General features: G+C 34.7%; 1 protein-coding gene and 1 non-coding gene across 2 annotated transcripts in view; both read right to left on the bottom strand.

Annotated features, from left to right (window-relative positions):
• LOC134838649 (protein FAM81A-like) overlaps window positions 1-23,901 on the bottom strand; it is a gene marked incomplete in the record, with an annotated part of 119,592 nt that overhangs the window by 69,925 nt on the left and 25,766 nt on the right. Inside the window, 1 exon segment of the mRNA XM_063854110.1 lies at window positions 13,450-13,636. Within this exon segment, the coding sequence (XP_063710180.1) occupies window positions 13,450-13,636 (187 nt within the window).
• Window positions 14,278-14,350, bottom strand: Trnar-ucg (transfer RNA arginine (anticodon UCG)). The gene has a single exon. It is a non-coding gene; the product is annotated as a tRNA-Arg (tRNA).

Below are 23,901 nucleotides of genomic sequence, written 5' to 3'. Positions count from 1 at the left end.
CTTGATTGATTTGTCTTTGATGTTTAGGTGTACTACTTCTGTGGCGATTATTAGAATTATTATAGTTATTATTATTCCGGTGTGGTGATTGGGAATAATTTCTATAACGATTATTATAACTTGGGTGTCGATTTTGTGAATTATTTCGCGATCTGTTTTGGTAATTATTGTTTGGTCTGTTATAGTTCGATCTATTATATGAGTTATTCCTTGATTGACTGTTCGGGTAATTCTGGTTTCGGTTGTTTGAATAACTTCTATTTCGATTATAGGAGTAGTTTCTATTCCTATTGTATGATGAATTTCGTGATTGGTTGTTTGGATAGTAGTTATTTCTTGATTGGGAATTAGATCTAGAAACAAATCGTTGTGTATTTGAATTTGATCTGGAGTAGTTATTTCGACTATTTGGTCTATTGTAGTGATTTTGTGATGAATTGTTCGTGTTTCTTCGTTCTGGTGATCTTCCTCTATAACTTGAGTTATATGGTGATTGATTTCTTGTATAATTTGTATTGTTCGGGAGTGGTTTTCCTGAACTGTTGTTGCTGTGGACTGTTTTGTTCGGTAGATTTTGATCTTTTTTCATGTATTGATAGAATGATTTATTTGGTTCTTTATATTTTTGAGGTTTATTTTGATTGTCTTGCTGTTTTTGTCTACATTCAGAAATACTGTGTCCGTATCGTCGGCAATAATTACACCATTTTTTGAAAGATGGTTTGCCTTTAAAGTTTGGGTTCTTTTCGTAAATATTGAGTATTTCAGTGATTTTTTCAACGAGGTCTGTCTCTGATTCCTGTATATTATTAATATTAGTGGGAGTCGTTTCAATTTTGTTAACGTATTGTGATTTCAGATTTTCCGTTTCTTCTAGTTTCATCGTGATTTCTGCTTGTTCTAATTTGTCTACTAGTTTTCGAAAATCTAAATCGGGTTCTCGAATTGAAGGAGGATGGGATGCTCTCTTTTTTATTGCTATTTTCCTTAATTGTGGTGTTAAGGTCATCATTAAGATTTCTGTCATCTTTGTGTTTTTATAGTCATGTGTATTTAATGAATATGCTTTTCGAACTAGTGTTTCGATTCGTACTGCTATTTGCTTGATGGTTTCGTTTGGTAATCTGCGAATTTCATTACATAAAACTCTTTGTTGTTGTTTGTTTCTTTCGGAGTCAAACATTTTTGAAAATTCCTGTGTAAACCTTTTCCAGTTTGATTTTATTTCTAGAGGTAGTACTGAAAACCATTTTTGGGCTGCGCCATCTAAGTTTGTTTGTATTAACGCTGTGCGTCGATGTATCCAGTTTTGATGTAGTGGCGTATTAATTGGTTCAGGTCCAATATTTAAAATCAGGTTTGCTGTTACTGCATTTAAATAATCTTCTACAGAGTATTCAGGGTCTGTTCCTGTGAAAACCATTAAAGGTTTGTTTGATGTTATTGATGATCCACCCATAAGGTATGGATTCATTGTCATTTGTAATGATTCTGCTGCATTTGGCATTTGAGAAAAATTCGAAAGTTGGTTTCTTGTTATTTCATGTTGTTGGAGATAATATGGGAGTGGTATTTCATTTTGCATTTGTGATGCTTGATACGAGGTTGCAGTCATTGGATTTTGTTGTTGAATTGGTTGAAAAGATTGTGTATTAATTAGATTTTGTTGTTGAATTGGTTGTTGATGTTGTGCATCTATTGGTTGTGGAGAAGAATTTCTATGATTTGTACGTGTTCTCTGTATTCCTTGTCTACGATATTCTTGAGTATTTGGTGCAAATATATCTGGTTGTAAGAAATCATCATCTGAGGATAAATAATCCATTTGATAAGATGTTTGTTTTTTATTTTTATTTTGTTGAAAAAATGGGTAATTTTCACTGTGATCCTGTGGAGGATTTGTTTGGAAATTTATTGAATTAGGTTGGGTCATTGGGTTATCCCAATTTCGAGATCTTGTATATTGGTTAAAATTTCTTTGTGGTTGGTTATATGTTTTTGATGGATGTGTATAATTATAATTATGGTCTGCAAAGTTGTTTCTAGTGAATGTTTTGCGTGTTTTTGATGGTATTGTCATGGATCTGTATGTTTGGTAATCCATATGTGAATATTTAGGGGCAACCGAAGGTTTAACGGTTGATTGTAAGGTTACCTGTGTTTGTGAAGGATTTGTATTTCTTGGTGTTGTTAAATTTGGGCGTATTGGTGAAATACTTTGTTGTGTAGTTGTTGTGTGTACAATTTCTTCATTTATGAAGTGTGATGGTGTCTGGATATCTTGTTGAGTAAGATTCCTAGTTCCATTGAGGTTTTCATTGTGTATAACTGTAGAGTTTAAACTATTATTTTGTGTATCGGGCAAAAATGTATTATAGTTTAATGGTGTTGCATCAATGGTTAATGGTATTACTTTTACATAATCTCTTATGTAAGATATCGTGCTTATTGCTTGACTTGAGATTGATTGTGGGAAGCTTATAAATGCGGGATGAGACCATTCGGGGTCCCAAACATAATCTGATTGTTCTGTGATAGCGGTATCATCGTTCGAGTTTTGGGGTCTAAAATTTTTTCTTGCTTGTGCAATTAAATCAATATTGTGTGTGAACTAATCTATTATGAACCATGCCAAAATTTTTTGTAGATCGTGTTTTGTATGTTGTGAAACGTCGTCTTTCGTGAAATTTTCTTTAATGATGTTTAAATAACTAGAGAGTAGTGTGATTTCATGTCGTACTCTTAAATGTTTAGATGTTTCTGTCGGTGAGACATTTGTTATTGGGATTTCGTTTTCTAATATCGAAATATAACTATATATTATTGCGAAAACTTCATTGGTGAATATGGAGTTTGCTCTTTGTGAGTTATGATATTGGATGCTTTTTATATATTCTGAAAAAACTTTTGAAAATTCTAAATCAAGATCGTCTGTTTGGATTGTATATTTTCTATTATTATGGTTTGGTGAGGTGAATTCTATGGAGTAGATTCCATACTGTTGTGTTATGTTGCATATATCTTTTAAGTAGTGGTCTATGATTTGTCTTTTGATTTTTACATCTGGGAACTCTGTTTTACATGGACTGATTCCGGGTTCAAATAAATTTAATAGTAAATTTTTGCAAAATATATGCTGTCCTCTATCAGTGGTTGCATCTACGATAAAAGGAAAGATTTCATCATCATCTGGACTTTCTTCACCTGGAGTGTGCGTTGAGCTCATTTTTTCGTTCGATGACTGTTAATATGTAATTATCAATGTGTCTAATTGGTTGATTCCAATTGTATAAATGTACTGGTTTGTGTTTGTACTGCTTTTTTATTCTTCTTTTTCCTCTTTTTGATGAATTTGAAGTTGTTTCTGAGTCAGAAAAATATAATTGATCGTGAAGTGGGTAATTTTTATCTATTGATTCTTTTAGTTTGTAAAGTTCGTCTAAACTGTTGGTTTCTGATTCTGAAAATGCGTTTCGATTTTTTGAAAATCTTTTTCGTGTTATTTGTCTTTGTTTCGTTATTATTTTTCTTTTTAGTGTTTGTCGTTTTGTTCGAATGTATCCAACTGTTTGTGTATGAGGTGTGATTACAAGGTTGTATTTTTTGTTATCTATTTCACAATTGTGTAAAACGATTGTTTGTTTATTTCCTAGGTTTTTAAATGACATAAGGTTTAGGATGACGGATGCAAAAGGTTGTTAAATGATTTCTATTTTCCTAAACTGTTAGTTCTTACGATTTTTTTGGTTAGCTTAACCTGGGTCTATTTGTTCAGGGTTGGAGAGAAAAGTATATCGATTCCGAAGAATGATTTTTTACTTTCTCGTGGCTAGTATAAGTTAAGGTGTTAACTTACTTAATCTTACTTAGGGGTAGTGATTGTGTTCAAGGGTTGGAGAATAGTAAATCGATCCACAAGGTTCAGGTATAATTAGAACGCGAGTAGTTCGTTAGATACTATTTTAAACTTACTAAGTCTAAGATTTATCCTGGGTCTGGTAAGAGGGGGGATCAAGTGAAGGATGAATAACCGAAGTTCTTCACTGTTTATCCTAATTTGAATGTTTAGTTTTGTTTAAAAATTTCTATTAGTCTTGGGTCTTCAGAAAGGGTTGGGTAGTGAATCGACGTTTGAGGTCGTTAGACACTAATTAAGTGGGTGGGGGAGAACAAAGTTGTTCTGTTTGATCCAAGGATAAGCCTTGATGATCTGGTTTTAAAATTAAGTGAATTTAAGTTTTAATAAAATTTTAAATGTGTGTAAAGGAAAGATTTAGTGTTTTAATGATATTAGTGGGTTTATGATTGCTGTTATGTTTTAGATGATGGAGCTGGAACAACAGGATGATTTATGATTACTAACCATTTATTGTCATGCTACTAATTTTTATTTTTATTTTTCAATAAATATTTTTCAAACATGTTTTGTATATTACTGCAGAATTTAGGAAAACGATCTTAGATCTTTTTATCAATCGTTATTGTATATTAATAATTTTGTTTAGCGCCTGAAATGATTTTGAAGATTAACTTCAAGGTTTTATGTTTGCAAATGAAAATCTAAATTCATTGCCAGTAGTATTCTAAATATAAAAGTTTGTTCTGGTTTTTGCCTAACTATCATATAGCTATATGGCAAGTTTCTACTTTGTCGTATGTCGTCTCTGGTTCGAGGTCTTCTTCCAATTCCGGGTAGTTCTGTTATGGTTCGGAATATTGGCTCTGATCTATTGAGTCGTAGAGACATTTCGATTAAATTATTGTCGTATAACATTTTTTAAATGTTTTTGTCTAATTTCTAATCTATTTTGGTTAATTCTAAGCTATTAAGGTCTTGTTCGAGACTTATGGTCGCACCAGATGAGTTATGACCGTCTTGGTTAACTCATAGAGTAATTTCGGATAGGGTACACCGTCTGCTCGTCACGCTATCTTATTTTCGGCCGGATAGATTCGTGCAACTTCTTAGTCTAATACCGATCCTAATCTTACTCTTATACTATCTAGTCTCAGGTTGTTTAACTAGTCTCTGCTAGGCTCAATAGATCTAGGGTATACTGGTTTATTGCGGCTGCTGAAGTGCTCGGGAGAGTCCAACTAATTTCTAAGTTAAATTCAAATCTCTCTGGTGCTGAAATTACAAGTAACTTCAGCACTTACAAATAAGTGGGTTGTTAGTTAGATGGATCATGATTGGTTAATATTAAATACTTTACATTGGTAAAATATCTAATTTATCCAATCATAAAATGTAGTTTAGATCAGGTTCCACTAGCAAGCTTGCCTCCAAAAAACCAATGGGCTCGCAAAAAATTAGTTAATGTTCTGATCAATCTATTCAAGCACAAAACTATGAACCATTTCAAGTTAGGCCATATCGTACTTCGGTTTGAAAAATTGAAGTTTTAGAAAATAGAACCTTTAGAAAGAATAGAACGAATCGGTTACCGAAGAATGAAACGGTTACTGAATCGGTTACCGAAATTTTTTCCTAGCAAGCTATTCAATTTATGAAACTTTGAAATAATTGAAGTTGTTTCAAGTTGTTTCAAGTTTTTCTAGCCAAGCTACTAAAGCACGAGAAAAATCAAGTTGCTTCAAAGGGCGAGTCAGATGACAAATTTTTTAGCAAGCTATTCAAGCAATGAAATGAAACAATTCAAGTTACTTCACAGAGCAAATTGGTTTGCGAAAAGTTCAAGTTTTTATAAGCAAGCTATTTAAAATTTTTCTAAGTTTTAAACAGTTCCAAGTTATTGCATACACTGATTTGGTTCATGAAAAAGTTTTTCTACGCACGCTTCCTCAAAGCTATGAAATGTTGAAATTTTTCCATTTATTTCACTGAATCGGTTCGCAAAAACTTTTGTCTGAGAATGGAGGTTGCTGTTTTTAAAGGATTCGTTGCAGCTTGAACTTTTGATAGTCCAAATCCAGACAGAAATGAAATGAATTTTTTGACAAAATTTAGGCATGTACTGTCTAACCTTGAAGCTGGATCGAGTTCATCTTCTCCTGATGGTTGCTCTGAATGCCTCTTAAACGCTGCGCTCGATAGCTTTTTGATAATTGTCTGCTAATAGCTCTTAAGCATTGTGTTCAGTTAAACATTGAGTTCATTGCTCATTCCGACTTCCTTTTCTTTCATTTAAAATATAAGAAAAACTGAAATAAAATATCGAAAAGTAGCATACAATTCTTATTGGATAAATTTTCACAAGAGTTTCATGGGACAAATTCATCACAAACGATAAAAGTTTCTGCACAACAGTCGCTAACGCATAAAAAACTGCACAATAAATAGTCCTGGCAACCAGATAATTTTTTTGAGTTGTTTTAAACAAAGACAGACGAGTAGATTTTATTCAAACTACTATCTTCGTATCTGAATTTGAAGAATTGTGCAAGCCCCATTGATTCATCGAGCTTGATACTTTCTATCGAGCTTCAATATTTATGAGCTTCCTGAAACTCTTTCTCAGCTAAAAGCCAATCATATTGGATTGCGCGCGTTGTAGGTTTAGTCGTATAGGCGTAGAGAACTAATAGCTTTGAGGCAGGCTAGTTGGCCGCTATATTTCAATGCAATTTTGTTTTACAATTCAGCTTTATATTCATAACTTTGTCAATCTTTTCTGTTTTCCTAGTTTGTTGAAGTTGGGCAAAAGGAATGACACTTGATTAGAAATTCGGTGATTTGCGATGCAATCCCCACGAGTTTTTGCATTGAAGTCGGAATGAAATATGAACAATCAGCTGACCTCAAACTGCAGACAGAAAAATGTTGAATTGTGTACACTGTGAGTGGATCGCTGAAGTCAGTCTTTAAAAAAAAAACTACGCCAGCATAGTATATGGAGATCTAGTTTTAAGAATGGGACGAGTACACTATGAAAATGTCATAATTGTACCTCTATCTCTCGAGACAGTCTCTTGACGATGACTGTAATATTGCGGATGTGGTCTGTGAGGAGAACCCTGGCCTCCTTTTCGTTCTGCCACGAGCCATGTGACAAGTTCATGCTCTCTATGATATCCTCCTTAATTTTATACGCTTTGTCTATCAGCGTCTGCGTAGTCTTCTCCTGATGAATCAGTCTGCAATAAAAATGGAGTGTTCGAGTTATGATCCGACAGACTCGACCAAGATTATTGAAGGCGAATGAGTTCGACTGTGTTGGAACCAAGCGTGCTATGTTTTGACTGACTTGACCCGAATTACCTATGTTCTGACCAATACAATTAAACATTTTCGGTTGTGTTTCGATGAAATTTTCATTTATGTTTTAGTTTTCTGTTCGATTGTTTTTCAGCCTAAACTTTTGCTCGCTTACAATCTGATCAAAGTTTGTTTTCAGTTTTGCATCAACCTCACTCTGTTTTTGACGCTATTTTTGACAACACGTTTTTCTAAATTAATTTTGATCAGAATTTTTGTGTCGTTTTGCGATGCTTAGTTCGGACCATGAGTCCAATACCTCAGCTCGGAAAACGCATCTCAAAAAATAGTGCAAATACGAGGCACGACAACGTAACAAAACACATCGCATATGTAAAAAAGTTCTTCAGTAGTGTGTTGGGGCTGAAATGGGGGGGGGGGGGGGGCTGGAGAATCCCATGTTTCAAGATAGGGAATAGAACATTCGTTCTTCAAGCTATGTATTAAAACTGGGTATAGACTCCTCAGCTTATTATGATAGATGATACGATTGGTAAGGTTTCAGCGTGATGGTAAAAGAATGGTTTGGAAAACGTTTTTTTTTTGCGTGGAAGTGCCTATTTTTCTCGCAAAATTAACGGCGCGCGCTATCTTATTGGTAAACATCAATGATTAATTATATGTAGAATGTGGAATGAAGGTCTTGTAAATAGTTTTTTTGTAAACTATAAATCAATGGTAAGAGTGTCTGGGCAAAACTTTAGATTTTTTATAAGAAAAACAAAAATTTTCTCTAAAATTCTTCAAAACACTTTACAATTTCATATAATTTGACCTGATGTTTTTTAATTAGAAAAGTGTACTCTTCAAAACAGTGCTTCTTCTACCAGAAACTAAGCTGAAGCCTACTGAAACTTCGAAAAATCAAGTTTTTTGAAAAAAAAATTAAATTACCAAGAAAAAAAACAAATATCTGCATCGTAATCGAAATTTACAGCAAACTTATAAATAAATAAATACGGAATCGTACAAAGCTTTAATACAATTCATCACTCCTTATAATTTTATTACACGGCATTAGTTCTTATAGGTTCAAAGTTTTCGTATGAGTTCCATCATCTTGAACTTGTCTTTTGGATGTCATTTCTTTGTCTGCTTATATGTGGCAACCATTTGATTTACAGTTGTGAATTCTCTGTTTGTAGATGTGAGGTTGACTACTCCGTCAAGTACTCTTATGTACTTTGACATTGGTCCATCCCGGGAATCTTGTAGATCTTGTGTGTTCAGACCTTTACTACTGAGTTTGAATTTATTTGACTTGTTGTAATAGCAGCAATAACTTTTACTGCACAAACATAGCGTTTCTGTACATCTAATGTCTTCTTTGAAAAGTCTCGGCTCCCGTTTACATATTTTTATGGATACTGCCAGACGTTTGTTGAAAAAAAAAAGATTTTGCACCTGTCTTGAAAGAGCTTCTGCAATCATTTTTTCTCATTTTTTCCCGAGCAGCTATCTGATCTGGTTGGATACAGTAATACAAACTTTTTTCAGCAAGTATCCATCTTCAACTCTTCAAAATTCCTTATATCTGAGATCTTTTCAAAGAAGTTGTAGTATATCTCCAACATTCTCAGCTTTGCATACTGCAGTATGAAAAATCCAACAATGATGGATTCTCTGTGTTCATAGGTTGATATAAACAATTTCACCTCAAAAATGTTTTATCAATTGTATTCAGTCTCATGAACAAATATCGTTCACTGACTGCCTGATGTGATTTTTTGTCGTTCAGTTATTTCGTAGTCGGATGCTTGGATCTATTAATGATCTGATATCCATAAAAGGATTTGCCAAAAAAGTTTCATTGTTTCTGCTACTACTTCTGATAATGGGTTATCATCTCCTTCTTTTCTAGCATCAAAAAGTTTTTGTAAGAAACTATTGAAACATCTTCGAGGAGAATAATGAACAAAACGATAAACTTTGGTTCACTGCAAACCAATTTCCAAATAAAAGTTGAAGAGAGGGGTTATAACTGTTTCATTATCCAGCTTAAAACTAAATATCAGCCTTCTCCGAGGTTTTTTCAACATCTCGTTTTTGGTTGCATAGTTTTCATGCAGCCTTCATAATCGTTTCTTCACACTTCGTTGTTTTTGAAAATTGGAGGAAAGTTGGCAAACTTTGATTTTAGTTCTTCTGGAAGAATTGAATCACACTGAACATAACCAAAGAGAGATCCAGATTTTTTTTGCAAGAAAAGAACCAGTAGAACGTAGAATAAGGTTTTTTGTACGGAAAAAGGGTTTGGACATGATTTTTGACCTTATCATTGGTTTTGAAGTTTTCCCACTACTCACTTTTCTACAAAATTGTATCCTTTCTTTTTTTATGTATTCCAGTCCCGTATCATTCATCTCTTTTTGTTTACCTCGGTCATTATCAAGATCTCTTAAGGAGGGACGAGCTTCTTGACAGTAACAGAACTGGTAGTAACAACCCAGTGCCTCGAATACTAATTTACACTGATCAAAATAACCGTTCACATTAAAAAAGTAGATTTTATTCTGTTTTCCTGATTTGAAAAAGCTTTCATGTTTTTGTTTTGGCCTCTGCTCCTGGTAGAAAAACATTCTTGTAATCTCAAAACTTCGAGAACGGTTATGTCTAGCTTTTTTTTTGCATATCGGTGTCGAACTCCCATCACGTGTACAATCCTGTTGGCACATCTTGACATATTGAGTAAAGGTAAAGATGACTTGCAACAATCCCAACGATTGATTTCCAAACGTTTGATGTCTCATCAACTACAGTTTTTCAGATAAACACAATCCAAAGACCACCCGCCTTTTTATCTTGTATTTTTTCATACAAATCTTAAATTTTATAATTTTTTTTTTTATAATTTATAGATATGTGCAGACAAATGTTTTCTAGGTTTGGGTTTGGAAGTGTACATCCAAATTTCAACAATCCTATCCTTTTTTTATGATAAAAATCAATCGTTTTTGGTTTGTTCCGTTGTTGTTGTACCACTGCAAAATCTTTGAACAGAGTCGTTTTGTTTTTCTTCCAAGTCTCTCGTAAGTAATCGTAATCATCCAAAATAGATGGAGGGAGGTGCAGTCTTGATTTGAAGCTTTTTCACTGCTTGTTGTTTGTCAGGGCTACTCTTTCTCAGCTTCTAATAACCAATAAAATCATTGTCTAGAGGTCTGTTAACTCAAGTTTGTTGAAAAAGGCTCCATACCTTGGCAAATCGGGAAAACCAAGTTTGTCTGGGTTTTTAAACCACTCAAAGGGGAAGAATATTTTCGTCTTTCTAGCTTTATATGTTCTGTGAAAAAAAAGTCCAGAGCAGTTGCTCCATCCAGAAACTTCATTATGTCGAGAAAATGTACATTTCCACAATTGAAAAGTATAAAGTCGTTCGCTGGTTTGATGACTGATGATTCCTGTTCTTTATCCCGAAGTAGGAAGTTAAAGAAGAAGTTAAGTATCCCGAAGAGGTTAACCTATATAAGAAGATAACCGATAAGAGGACTTGATCAAATTCAAATCACATTTACTGCTGTTAAATCCAAAACAGGTGAAGTATTAACATATCTCTCAAAACGCTGTTTCAAATCAATGAGTTGGTTTTTCTTAAGTCTGTGTTGACATAAAAACTGTGTTGACATACCTGACTCTTCCGAATGATCAATGCATTCGTCTTTGTACTCAAACTTGTTACTAGAAAAACCTTCTACCTCGTTCATTTACCTTGATCAAGTATATTTTTCATTAGTTCCCTGACAGTTACTTCAGTATCCCAAAAAATTGTTGTTATCTTTAGCTTACTTTTTTCAGCCAACAGGTCTACAAACTTTTCTTAAAACCGTATTGAGAAAAAAACCATCGCAACCGTTTAAAAGGCAATTGACAATTACAATGGACAGAGCTTGGACAAAAAACGAAGCAGGCAAAACGTTAAGAATATATAGCAAACAGACAGTTAGATATAAGTCAACTAACAAAAGAAAACAAAAAAAAGACTTCTTTTTAAAAAATTTGGTTCTCAAGCTCTCTGACTTTTTGAATAAAGAAAACTGCTTTGAAAAATATTCATGCGATTGTAGAGGTTGATCACGTTTAGCATGACTTTTACTTTTTTGCTGTTCGGTTAAAACTAGCAAGCTTGCCTCCAAAAAACCAATGGGCTCGCAAAAAATTAGTTTTTGTTCTGATCAAGTTATCCAAGCAAAAAACTAAGAAAACTTTCAAGTTAAGCCATATCGTAAATCGGTTTGAAAAATTGAAGTTATAGAAAATAGAACAGTTAGAAAAAAATAGAACGAATCGGTTACCGAAAAACTGAATTTTTTGTTAGCAAGCTATTCAAGCTATGACACTTTTAAATAGGCTAAAAAGTGAAGTTTTTCCAGGCAAGCTGTTAAAGCAATAAAACATTCACGTTCTTTCATAGCGCGATTCAGATTGCAAAAGTCTAACTTTTTTAGCAATCTATTCAAGCAATGAAATCAAATATTTCAAGTTACTTAACATAGCAATCTGGCTTGCGAAAAGTTCAAGTTTTTCCATGCAAGCTATTTAAAACTTGTAAACTTTAAATTTTTCTAAGTTATTGCATGGACTGATTTGGCTCACGAAAAATTTTTTCTGTGGAAGCTTCTTTCAAGCTATGAAACGTTGAAATATTTTCATTTATTTCATACATCGAAAAATTTCGCAAAATGTTTTTTCTTAGCATGGAGGTTGCTGTTTCTAAGAATTTCGTTCCAGACTGAACTTGTGACAGTCCAAGTTCCAGACAGAAATAAAATAATTACTGTCTAGCCTTGAAGCTGGATCGAGCTCATCTTCTTCTGATGGTTGCGCTGTATGCTTCCTAAAGGTTACGCTCGATAGCTTTTTGAACATTGTCTCCTGATAAATCCTAAGCATTGTGTTCAGTTAAACATTGAGTTCATAGCGCATTCCGACTTCCCTTTCTTTCATTTATTATATAAGAAGAACTGAACTAAAAAAATCAAAATTCACTTCGCAAAAAAAATTAAAATAAAGCATACAATTTTATGAGTTTCATTGAAGAAATTCATCACAACCGAACCAAGATTCTTCACAACAGTCGCCAACGCTCAAAAAACTGCCCAGTAAAAAGTCCTGGTAACCAGATAAATATTTGGGTTGTTTAAAAAAAGACAGACGAATAGATATTATTCAAACAACGATCTTCGTATCTGAATTTGAAGAATTATGTGAGCCCCAGTGATTCATTGAGCTTCATACATTCTATTGAGCTTCAGTGTTTATTAACTTCCTGAAACTCTTTCTCCGCTAAAAGCCAATCATATTGGATTGCGAGCGTTGTAAGTTTAGTCGTATAGGCGACGAGAACTAATAGCACATAAATCAGAATATTTTGTGCTTATTTTTATGCTTATCAGAATATTTTAACAGGTCTCGAATAGTTTTCAACTTAATTTCTGACGAAAAAAGTTTGGAAATGACTTATATCAGGTTTGAAATTAAAACAGGAGTCTTATCAACTAGTAGTCCAGTAGTCCAAATATCTAAGAAAGTGTGGATTGTTTATGCTTGGTGTGTTTCTGTTCCGCTTTTCGAAGAAAGTAAAGAGTATCTATACTTTGGGTGCTTTGGGTGATTTTGTTTATTCCAACCATTTCTCAAAAATGTTTCACTCTGGGCTCGATCCATGGATTTTTCGTGGTCCAAGAAGGGCCGCGCTCAGCCCTTAACTATTGTCCTGGGTAAAAGATTTCCGTGAAACGCTCACTAACAGACTAATGTAACTATGAGAGCGCTAGAGTGATACTATGATGCTGAAAGTTTTTGGCGAAAATTTTTAGCTTTGAGGCAGGCTAATTGGTCGCATTATTTCAATGCTTTTTTTTTAAATTCAGCTTTATATTCATAAGTTTGTCAATATTTTCTGTATTCCTAGTTTGTCGAAGTTATGGGCAAAACGAATCACACTTGATTGGAAATTCGATGATTTGCGATGCGATCCCCACGAGTTTTTGCAGTGAAGTTGATCTGAAAATCTACACCAAGCATATTTTTATCTATTTCCGCGAAAGTCGGAATGAAATATGAACAATCAGCTGGCCTCAAACTGCAGACAGATAAATTTTGAATTGTGTACACTGTGAGTGGATCGCTGAAGTCAGTCTTTTAAAAAAAAAAAAACTACGTCAGCATAGTATATGGGGATCTAATTTTAAGAATGGGACGAGTAGGTTATGAAAATGTCATAATTGTACCTCTATCTCTCGAGACAGTCTCTTGACGATGACTGTAATGTTGCGGATGTGGTCTGTGAGGAGAGCCCTGGCCTCCTTCTCGTTCTGCCACGAGCCATGTGACAGGTTCATGCTCTCTATGATATCCTCCTTAATTTTATACGCTTTGTCTATCAGTGTCTGCGTAGTCTTCTCCTGATGAATCAGTCTGCAATACAAATGGAATGTTCGAGTTATGATCCGACAGACTCGACCAAGAATATTGAAGGAAAATGAGTTCGACTGTGTTGGAACCAAGCGTGCTATGCTTCGACTGACTTGACCCGAATTACCTATGTTCTGACCAACACAATTGAACGTGCCTGTTTTTTTTCATCGACTTGACAGATGTAAATTGTTTTCGATTATGTTTCAATGAAATTTTCAATTATGTTTTAGTTTTCTGTTCGCCTACAATTTGGCCGAGTTTGTTTTCAACTATGCCCCGACCACTCTTTGTTTTATACCATATTTCGATTATAGTTTGTGTTCGACTTTGTTTTCGACTATGTTTTGACAACACGTTGTGTTGGATTTTGTTTCGAACATGTTTTCGACTATCTTTCTTCATTAATTTTTATCAGAGCCCGAGTCGAGATTTTTCACCTAATTTGAAGCAAGATTTGAGCGGTTCGAGCGGTTTTTTTAGACAATTACGCTCAAAATCTTGCTTCAAAATGAGCGGTTTGAGCGGTTTTTGAACAGTTTATCTAAACAAACCGCTCAAAAACCGCGCAAGATTTGAACGGTTTTGAGCGGTTTATCTAAAAAAACCGCTCAAAAACCGCGCAAAATTTAATAATAAAAAGTCGACCACAGAGGGATTTGAACCCCCAATCTTCTGATTCGAAGTCAGACGCCTTATCCGTTAGGCCATGCTGCCCTGAAACTAGTGTCGCGCAGCGAAGCCAATATAAATTACATGGGAAGAATACGATTTTGTTTTTATACAACCATCTGTAGCGTTTTGTATTTCAAAGTTTCATTAGTTTATCATTTTGCTTAATACAGTTACTTTGTTTCTGTTTTGTTGCTTTTGGCAAGGGGTCAAATCCCTGAAGGAAAACTTCCACCCCCCCCCCCCCCCCCCCCCACTGCCCCTCCCCCCTAAATTCGCCCCTACATGAATTACTTTTTTGAAGCTCCAGGGAAACTGCAAAATTTAGAACGCAAAAGCCATCATGGTCGCAAAAGTCTGGAAATGCCATGTTTTGGTCTGGAAAGTCTGGACATGCCAAAGTTTTGTCGCGAAAGTATGGACATGAGTCTGGGACCTCGACCCGGGAAGACCGCTCAAAAACCGCTCAAATCTTGCTTGAAAAACCGTTCAAAAATCACCGCAAGAAATGAGCGGTTTTTGAGCGGTTTTTTAAGCAAGATTTGAGCGGTTTGAGCGGCTTTTCGAAAACAACCGCCCAAACCGCCCAAGCCGTTCAAATCTTGCTGGAAAACCGCTCAAACCGCTCAAATCATGAGCGGTTTCTGAGCGGGATCTCGACCCGGGAGATTCTGTGTTTGCAAATCATAAGTCCAATACCTCAGCTCGGAAAACGCATCTCATAAAATAGTGCAATGACGAGGCACTTTAATGTGACAAAACCTATTATAAAGTTTTTGTACTTCAGTCGTGGTGTTGGGGCTGAAGGGGGGGTCCCCTGGAGACCTCCATGTTTTAAGATAGGGGAATAGAACCTTCGGTCTTCAAGCTATGTGTTAGAATTGGGTATAGAGTCTACAATTCATTCAATTGGGGAATAGGGTTGGTAAGGTTTCAGAGTGATGAGAAGAGAATGGTACGAAAAACTGTAATTTTTTGGATTTTGCGTGGAAGTGCTTAGTTTTTTTCGCAAAAACTACGGAACGCGTTTTCTAACTGGTAAATATCAATAAATAATTACATGTAGATTGTGGAATGAAGGTCTTGTAATCACAATTTTGGTTCATGGTAAATCAATGGTTAGAGTGATTGGGAAAAAAATATTTTATAAAAAAAAAGAAATTATTTCTAAAAGCTTCAAAACACGTTAGGATTTGATGTAATTTCCCTTAATATTTAATTAATTAGATGATCTTGCTCTTCGCAACTGGGCTATATCTACCTGAAATTTTGCTGAACCTACTGAAAGTTCAGAAAATCAAGTTTTTTGAGTCATTACGAGGCCAAACTGTGCATTTTGTGCATCGTAAGCGGCTTCCGCAACAAACACTTTAGTAGTAGAAAAGTGAGCTGATCAGAGATGGGGGGGGGGGTGGGGTGGTTAATGCCCCCCATGTATTAAGATAGGGAATACAGCATCCGGTCACCAAACTATGTATTAAGATAGGCTATAGATTTCCTATGAACTAGGACAGGGAATAGGTTTCTCAATGTATTAAGATAGTAGGTTTCAGATGGTAAGATGGTAAGTTTCAGAAAAATTTTTGGCGCCCGAATTTTTTGAGCTCGATTTTGCCGATACTTACATTTCTTAGCTAGCTTCTACGGTTTAAATGTTTTGATTATTGTTTTATAGGCTCGATTCAACGAGAAAATTATCTAAAGCTATACTGAAACCTAACGAAACTTCGAGAAAAAAATCATGTTTTTTTGAAAAAATGTTATTTTCAAAAGATGAAGTATATAAATCACTGCTTCGTATAATCATTTTACCACAAGTTCACAGTTAGTTAATCAATACTGAATTGAATGCTATTACACTATCAGTTATTTACAGGTTCAAAGGTTTTGTGTGTATTCCGTCGTCCTGAACTTGTCGTTTAGGGTAAAAGTAGCTCAATCCTTTCTTTATTTGCTCGTATGTAGCAACCATCTGATTAATGGATCTAAATCCTCTGTTTGTTGAAGTCAAGTTGATTGCTTCGTCGAGTACTTTCCTGTTTTGTTTCAATAGGACCATCACCAAATTCCTCTAGAATTCTTTTATTCAATGCTTTGCTGCTAAACTTCATCTTGTCTGATTTGTTGTCATAGCAACAATAAGTCTTGCTGCAAAAACATAGCATCTCTGTACACCTAAATTCTTCTTTGAACAGACCAGGCTCTCGTTCATTGTGCTTCTTACGAACGCTACAACATGTTCGTGGAAAAAAAAATTCTCTCAACTTTTTTTCTCTCAACTTTTCCCAGTCACCTTTTTCTCCGGACGAAAACAATCATAAAAATTTTCCTCAGCAAGAGCTAAATACAGCAAATCCGTGTCCATTTTTAGTTCCTCGAAATTATTTACAACACAAAATTTGTCGAAAAAATTGTAGTAAAGCTCAAGCATTCTCAGCATTGCATACTGCAGAATGAAAAATCCGACTATTATGGGTTCTTTGTGCTCAATTGTTGACTTTAGTAACTCAATCTCGTACAAATTTTTCTGAACGGTGTTCAATCGTTTGAAGAGTGGTTCATTAATGGCTTCGTGTGTTTTCTCATCATTTAAATACTTTGTGATCGTATGTCTCGATCTGTCCATTATCTGGTAACCGTAGGATGAATTACCTAAAAGCTTCATAGTCTCTGCAAAGACACAGGATAAAGGGTTCTCATCTCCTTCCCTTCTAGCATCATCAACCGACTGAACAAACTCGTTGAAGCATTTTTGAGGGAGATGCTGTACAAAGCGTTAATTTTTTGTACACTGTAAGCCAAGCTCCATGTAGAAATTGAAAAGAGGAGTAATGATGGATGCATTTTCTAGTTTGAAACTAGATATTAGCATTCGCTGGGGATGCTTAAGAAGATCATTTTCAATGGCATAGTTTTGCATAATTCCCCCAATGTCATTTCTTCCAACTTCGGTGTTTTTAAAAGTTGGAGGAAAGTTAGAAAATTTTGCTTTCAGTTCGTGTGGAACAACTAAGCCATAAAGAGATACATCTCTTATTTTTTCCAATAAAGAATCAGTAGAGAGAGGTCTTTTGTAGGGAAATTTGGATCGGATATGATTCTTTATTTTTTTGTTCGTTTTGAAATTTTGCCACCACTCACATTCCCACATCTCTTCAATGTTGTATGCTTTTTCGCGAATATACTGACGTCTCAAGTCATCCATCTCTCTGCTTTTGTTTCCTCTCTCAATATCTTCATCGCTTAGTAAGGGACGGGTCTCCTGGCTAGGAAAAAAATGGTAATAGCATCCCATTGCTTCAAACGCTGTTTTGCAGTGATAGCAAAATCCATCAACATTGAAACAGTAAATTTTCTTTTGATTTCCAGATGTGTGGAAGCTCTCAATTCTGCATTCTGGTCTGCTTTCTTGGTAGTAAGACATGACCATGTTCTCAAAACTGCGAGTTCGGTTATGTCTAGCCTTGAATTTTTGCATATCGGAATCAAACTCCCATCTTGTGTACAATCCTGTTGGCATGTCTTGACACATTGAATCGGGATAGAGCTGGCTCGCATCAATTCCAACAATTGATTTGTATATATTTGATGAATCCCTGATAACAGTTTCATCCACAACAGCTTTTCGCGTAAACTCAATTGATGGTCCACGCGTCATATCCTCTCTAATTTTCTCGCACAAATCTCTATGACTTTCGCAAAAAGGGTAGAATTTTTCATTGGTTGATTTAAGCCGACAAAAAATTTGCCAGATTTGGAAGAGTAGAACCAAGTTTTAACATATCAATTTCTTTTTGATGGTAAAACTGAACATTTATTGCATTGCTTCAATGATTGGAACAACATCTTTGTTGTTGTACCACTGCAAAAAATCTTTAAATGTAGTCTTTCAAAGTTTCTGCCAAGTCTCCTGTAAATATTTGTAATTATTCCATCCAGATGCGGGTACTGACTTGATTTGAAGTTTCATTAGTGCTTGCTGCTCATCACTTTCACTTGACCGCAACTTGTGACAATCCATAAAGTCTTTATCAAGAGGGTTGATATTTCTCAATTTACTGAAAAAGGCTTCGTATGGCGGTTATTCTTCATTCTCGAGCTTGTCTGCACTGTCAAACCACTCATAAGGGAAAAACTCTTTTTTCTCACTTGCTTTGTAGGCTTTGAGAATGGAGTCTAGAGATGTTGCTCCACCCAAAAACTTCATGGTATCGAGAAACTGTATATCTCAAAACTTGAAGGATATGAAATCGTTAGCCTTTTTGATAAACATAGGTTCAGCTTCTTTATCGTTGATTAGGTAGGGAGTCAGATAACTCTTGATCAAGTTCACATCAGGTCTTCCACTGTTAAACCCAAATACAGGTAACGTGTTAACATATCTCTGCAGATTTTGTTTCAAATCAATCAGCTGATTTTTCTGCCTTCTCAAAAACAGAGATGAAATATCAGTTTCCTCTGTATCGTCTATACATTCATCTTCGTATTCAAAATTTTCAGTTGGATGATTTCAACATCTTTCATTCAACTCTTGGAAAATTTCCGACATCCGCCCATTCACTACTCATTCAACATCTTAAAAATTAGTTCTCATTCTGTGCTTACTTTTCTCAGCAGTTTGATTACAAAATCGATAATAAGTTTTTGCGGATTTTTGTTATAAAAAAAGGTTCATCTATCAGGTTCGAGGATATTGATACAGAAATTGGAACGTGTTTTCCAATCCAGGCTGTTGTTTGGGTAGCTTTCAGTTCATCTGATGGAACACATATCGACTCAAAATTGAAAATGGCTAGGTTGTTGAATAGTCTGTTATCTTTCGTAACTGGGATATTGAAACCTTCCAACTTTTCAAGTAGCGTTTCTCGAAGTGTATATACACTCTTTGGATAAATGTGTCGCACTCTATATTTTTAAGTCATAAGATGTCTGTTGAAGTTGTTTGATCTGTTGAAGAAACAGTTACAGCTAGGACATTGAAAGCACTTGAAGAAAGAATCAATATCATTCGTGTGAATGAAATGGTTGTTGAATCTTAGCATTTTGACTGTTTTTTTGATTTTTTCAAAATTTTGCCTGGCTAATTTTCCAACATATTCTCCTTCCTGAATATCAAAATTGTAAATGAATATGTTTCGTTCATTTATTCCCTCTACAAGAGGTAAATCATCGATTGACGCTCCATAAAATTCTTCGGATCGATTCCAGATTTGATATAAACTCTGTAAACAGCAGAGATTTATGAGCATCGAGGTTACTATGACCATGGAAAAACATTGTTAACGCACGGAAAAGACAAAGATGATCTTTGTATGGTTGTTTATCTTTATCCGATAAAAGACAGTTTACTGAATGGTTTTTTTAGTAAAGGTTCAGGCAAGACAGAGTGTGGACATCCCATTGGGATGTTTTTCAGTAATGCAGCAAAAATAGTGACATTTGTGATCAAATTGAACCTCAACTTTGTAATCTGACGTTCCTGGGTGCATTGCTCCACGATATCAAACTTTTCAATGAACAAAGAGCCGTCGAGCAACAGTAAAGGCGATTTTTTTAACAAAGTATTACTTTCGAGTGCATAACAACACCGATATTCTCCCGTTTCGACATTACGGAGAACAAATACCAAAATTAATTTTGATTTTTGAAGCGGAATCCAACTTGTTGAAGATTTCTTGAAGCTTCTCGGTGATAATCTTGGTATCAAACTTTGACATATGAAAATTAAATACCTTATGCCTCCCATTCTCTATCTCAGTGTCAACCAGGAAGTATTAACAAGCACTCAACTCCTCTTTGAGTTTCTCTCCATTATCTCCTTCCTCCTCCACAATCTTGTTCATGTCTGCCACCGTTTCACTTAGCTTCCGTTGTTCCGCCCCATGCTCTTTTCTCCGGTGTTGTTGGAGCGAGTAGTAACTCAAAAATTCTTTTTCGCAAGACGAGCAAACCGTTGATTGCTTGAAAGTTGATTGAGCATGTTTTTTGACTAAGTGATAGTTCTTTTCGTGTTGATTGTAAGTGAAATACCTACATTCGGAACAAGAAATAACTCCTCGCACACAATTTTTCCTATGTCGAGCTGCATGCGCTCTAACGTACAAGTTTCCACAACCCCCACACTGCTCTTTCTCGTTTCTATTCAGCGACGGCATCTAAAAATGGGAGAATTATTAGGTGTTAATGTAAAGCAGTTAGTATTTGGTACATATTAAATTGGGAAATTTAAAAAGTCCCAAAAAATAATAGATCATTTATACTTACTTTGAATTGTTGAAAATGTTTGAAAGTAATTTCAAGTAGTTATACAAAGTATAGAGCGATTGCTTTTAACGTAAAGAGTTTTATTCACTTTTTCTTTGAGAAAATCGACCAATCAGTATTGAATAATTTTCAGTAACACTGTTTGTTGGAAATCAACTAATGAGAATCCAGCATTTTCTAAAAGTGAACTGTTTATTATTTTAAAAAAACCTTAATCATTATTTGAAGTGATGCGAAGGGATTTCAACGAACATCATTTGATGCAAGTTCCCATCACAGAGAGCCAACTTGGAACAATGCAAATGATGGAGGGAGTTTCTGATCATGTGAGAATGAACTACCCCGAGATTCCTGACTCAAGATTTGTAGCTCAACCGGTCGACGACTTTCTTTTTCCGTGGGAGGAAGCAGGATCAGCCGAAAACCCCATCACAATAGATTAAGATGAGTGTTTCTCAGAAACAATGACGCCTCCAACTCCATAACAACCACCAGCAATTGAACCTCTTCCAGCTCTGCGTTCTATAGAGAACCTCCAGAACTCTTCTGCTGCTCGACAGCTCTTTGATTAATTTTTTTTGTTAATAATAGTAGTTTGGTATTGACTTCTTTTTCTGTAATCAATTAATTTCTTCAATTTCATTTTAATTATGAGAATAGATGAGAGGTTCAGGGTAAATCAATGAAAAACAGTTAGAACTTAATTTAGTGCTCCAAACTCGCACATATAATAGGAAACTCCAATAATATTTATACATATGTTCAGAAAAACACTAGAAAAATTGTATACAAGTAAAAAGTTACCTAATGGTTTTTGCATCTTGTCAAAAAACTCACACAATTTTAGCACTTTGTACAAAAAAGTGAAACACTTTTCGCATTTTATCGAAAAAAGTAAATCATTTTTCGCCTTTTGTCGAAAACAGCGAAACACTTTTCGCAACTTGTTTAAAAATGTGAAACTTTTTTTGCGTCTTGTCAAAAAAAATTGAAACAATTTTTCGCATTTTGTCAAAAAAATTGATACACTTTCCGCATTTTGACAAAAAATTTGCAAAAACTTTTTCAAACATGTAAGAAAGATGTAATGTTTCTTTTGATTTTCAAGAAGTTGCAAAAATTGTTTCAAATTTTTTAACAAGTTGTAAAAATTATTCAATTTTTTTGACAAAATGCGAGAACTGTTTCAATTTTTTTGACAAGACGCAAAAAGTGTTTCACTTTTTTTAACAAGATGCGAAAATGGTTTCACTTTTTTCCTACAAATGCGAAAAAGGTTTTACTTTTTTCGATAAAATGCGAAAAGTGTTTCAATTTTTTCGACAAAGTGCTAAAATAGTGTGAGTTTTTTTGACAAGATGCAAAAACCATTAGGTAACTTTTTACTTGTATATAATTTTTCTAGTGTTTTTCCGATCATGTGTGTAATTATTTTTCAATTTTCTTAACATATGTGCGAGTTCGGAGCATTAAATTATGTTCTAACTGTTTTTCAAAGATTTACCCTGAACCTCTCAACTATTCTCGTAATTAAAGTGAAATTGAAGAAATTAATTGATTACAGAAAAAGAAGTCAATACCAAACTACTATTATTTACAAAAAAAATTAATCAAAGAGCTGTCGAGCAGCAGAAGAGTTCTGGAGGTTCTCTATAGAACGCAGAGCTGGAAGAGGTTCAATTGCTGGTGGTTGTTATGGAGTTGGAGGCGTCATTGTTTCTGAGAAACACTCATCTTCATCTATTGTGATGGGGTTTTCGGCTGATCCTGCTTCCTCCCACGGAAAAAGAAAGTCGTCGACCGGTTGAGCTACAAATCTTGAGTCAGGAATCTCGGGGTAGTTCATTCCCACATGATCAGAAACTCCCTCCATCATTTGCATTGTTCCAAGTTGGTTCTCTGTGATGGGAACTTGCATCAAATGATGTTCGTTGAAATCCCTTTGCATCACTTCCACCATGTGCCAGACTTAGATTGGGATGTCCATTCGTGCCAGAAAAACTCCAGAGACTGTTTCTCGCACTTAATTTGTACTAGATCAGGCGAAAATTCTACAGAGTACATGAGATTGCTGTTTTGCACTGAGAAGATCATTTTGAGCAATAAACTGCGTTAAAGAGTAAAAACAAGAAAAAGCTGAGAAAGGGGTAGCTGACGGAAGATAAGTTGAAATTAGGGTACTTAGAGCTGAGAGAGGAGGTAGTTGACGGTACTTAAGTTGAAAATAAAATGATTTTTAGTTAGGAGTTAGGGGTACCTTCAACTCAAATGTATGGGTTTTACCAATCAGAAAATATTTTCAGTACATGGTCGGTAAACGTGACCAATCAGATTTCAGCTTCCTTTTATGGGATTCTTGGATAAAAAAGGTGTCCAATTGGAAACAAAGCTCCATTTTGGGTATTGTCGTTTCCAACCACAAAAATGTTCATTTTTGTTCTAGTTGTCGTATCCAATCAGAAGACCCTTTTAAGGACTTAAATCTTCCAAATAAGTAAAAATACACACAAAAAAAACAATTGCAAAAATAAATGAACAAAAGTTTTTTGCAGTAAAAATAAGAAATATTGCTGATATAAGTAACAAACAAAAGAAGGAAAATTAATAAAAATAACGTCACAATTTTTTTCATCGAATTAATTAAATTTTTTGAATGTAATCAATGAGAAATTGCTGATTTTTAAGTAGATTGTCAAGTTCTTTAATTTTAATATAAATTTGGGAGGATATCTCAAAATTGACGAATCTTTCAAAGCAAACCTCTGAAAATCTGATTCCAAACCGAATCAAGCAGGATTTTGAACTTTGAAAATCCCAAGAGAAATGAAGGAATAAAGAATTTTGCTGGGGAGTTTTTAGAAATTTGGGTATTGGATAGGGGATAAAAAGAGTATTTGATATATTATCGTACGACTTTTTAATTAATTTCAAATTCTCGAGAACAAACAAAACTTCTTTCCTTGTGAGGTGTAATTCAGTCGTAAGTTTAAAACTTTGATACGCAATTAGTGGATCAAAAGTAAACTCTTTGATTGAGTAAGTTTCTCTAAAGAGACCTTTACTTAGTCGGATAACTCAATTTTGGACAACATAAACGTCCAAAAAATTATGAAAAAAATAAGAGTCAACATCTATTTCATCAATAAGAAAATCAAATGGAATTTCTTCTGTTTTCCTGTAAAGTAACTCAAGGAAGCTCAAATATTTTTAGATAGACATTTTTCAAATAATGATTAAGGTTTTTTAAAAAAAATAACCAGCTCATTTTTAGAAATTGCTGGATTCTAATTGGTTGATTTCCAACAAACAGTGTTACTAAAAAAATACTCGAT

This window comes from Symsagittifera roscoffensis, chromosome 1, assembly GCF_963678635.1.
Source record: "Symsagittifera roscoffensis chromosome 1, txSymRosc1.1, whole genome shotgun sequence".
NCBI classification, from domain to species: Eukaryota; Metazoa; Xenacoelomorpha; order Acoela; family Convolutidae; genus Symsagittifera; species Symsagittifera roscoffensis.
The sequence above is the reverse complement of the archived record's forward strand: the minus strand, read 5'-3'. Positions and strand labels throughout refer to the sequence as shown.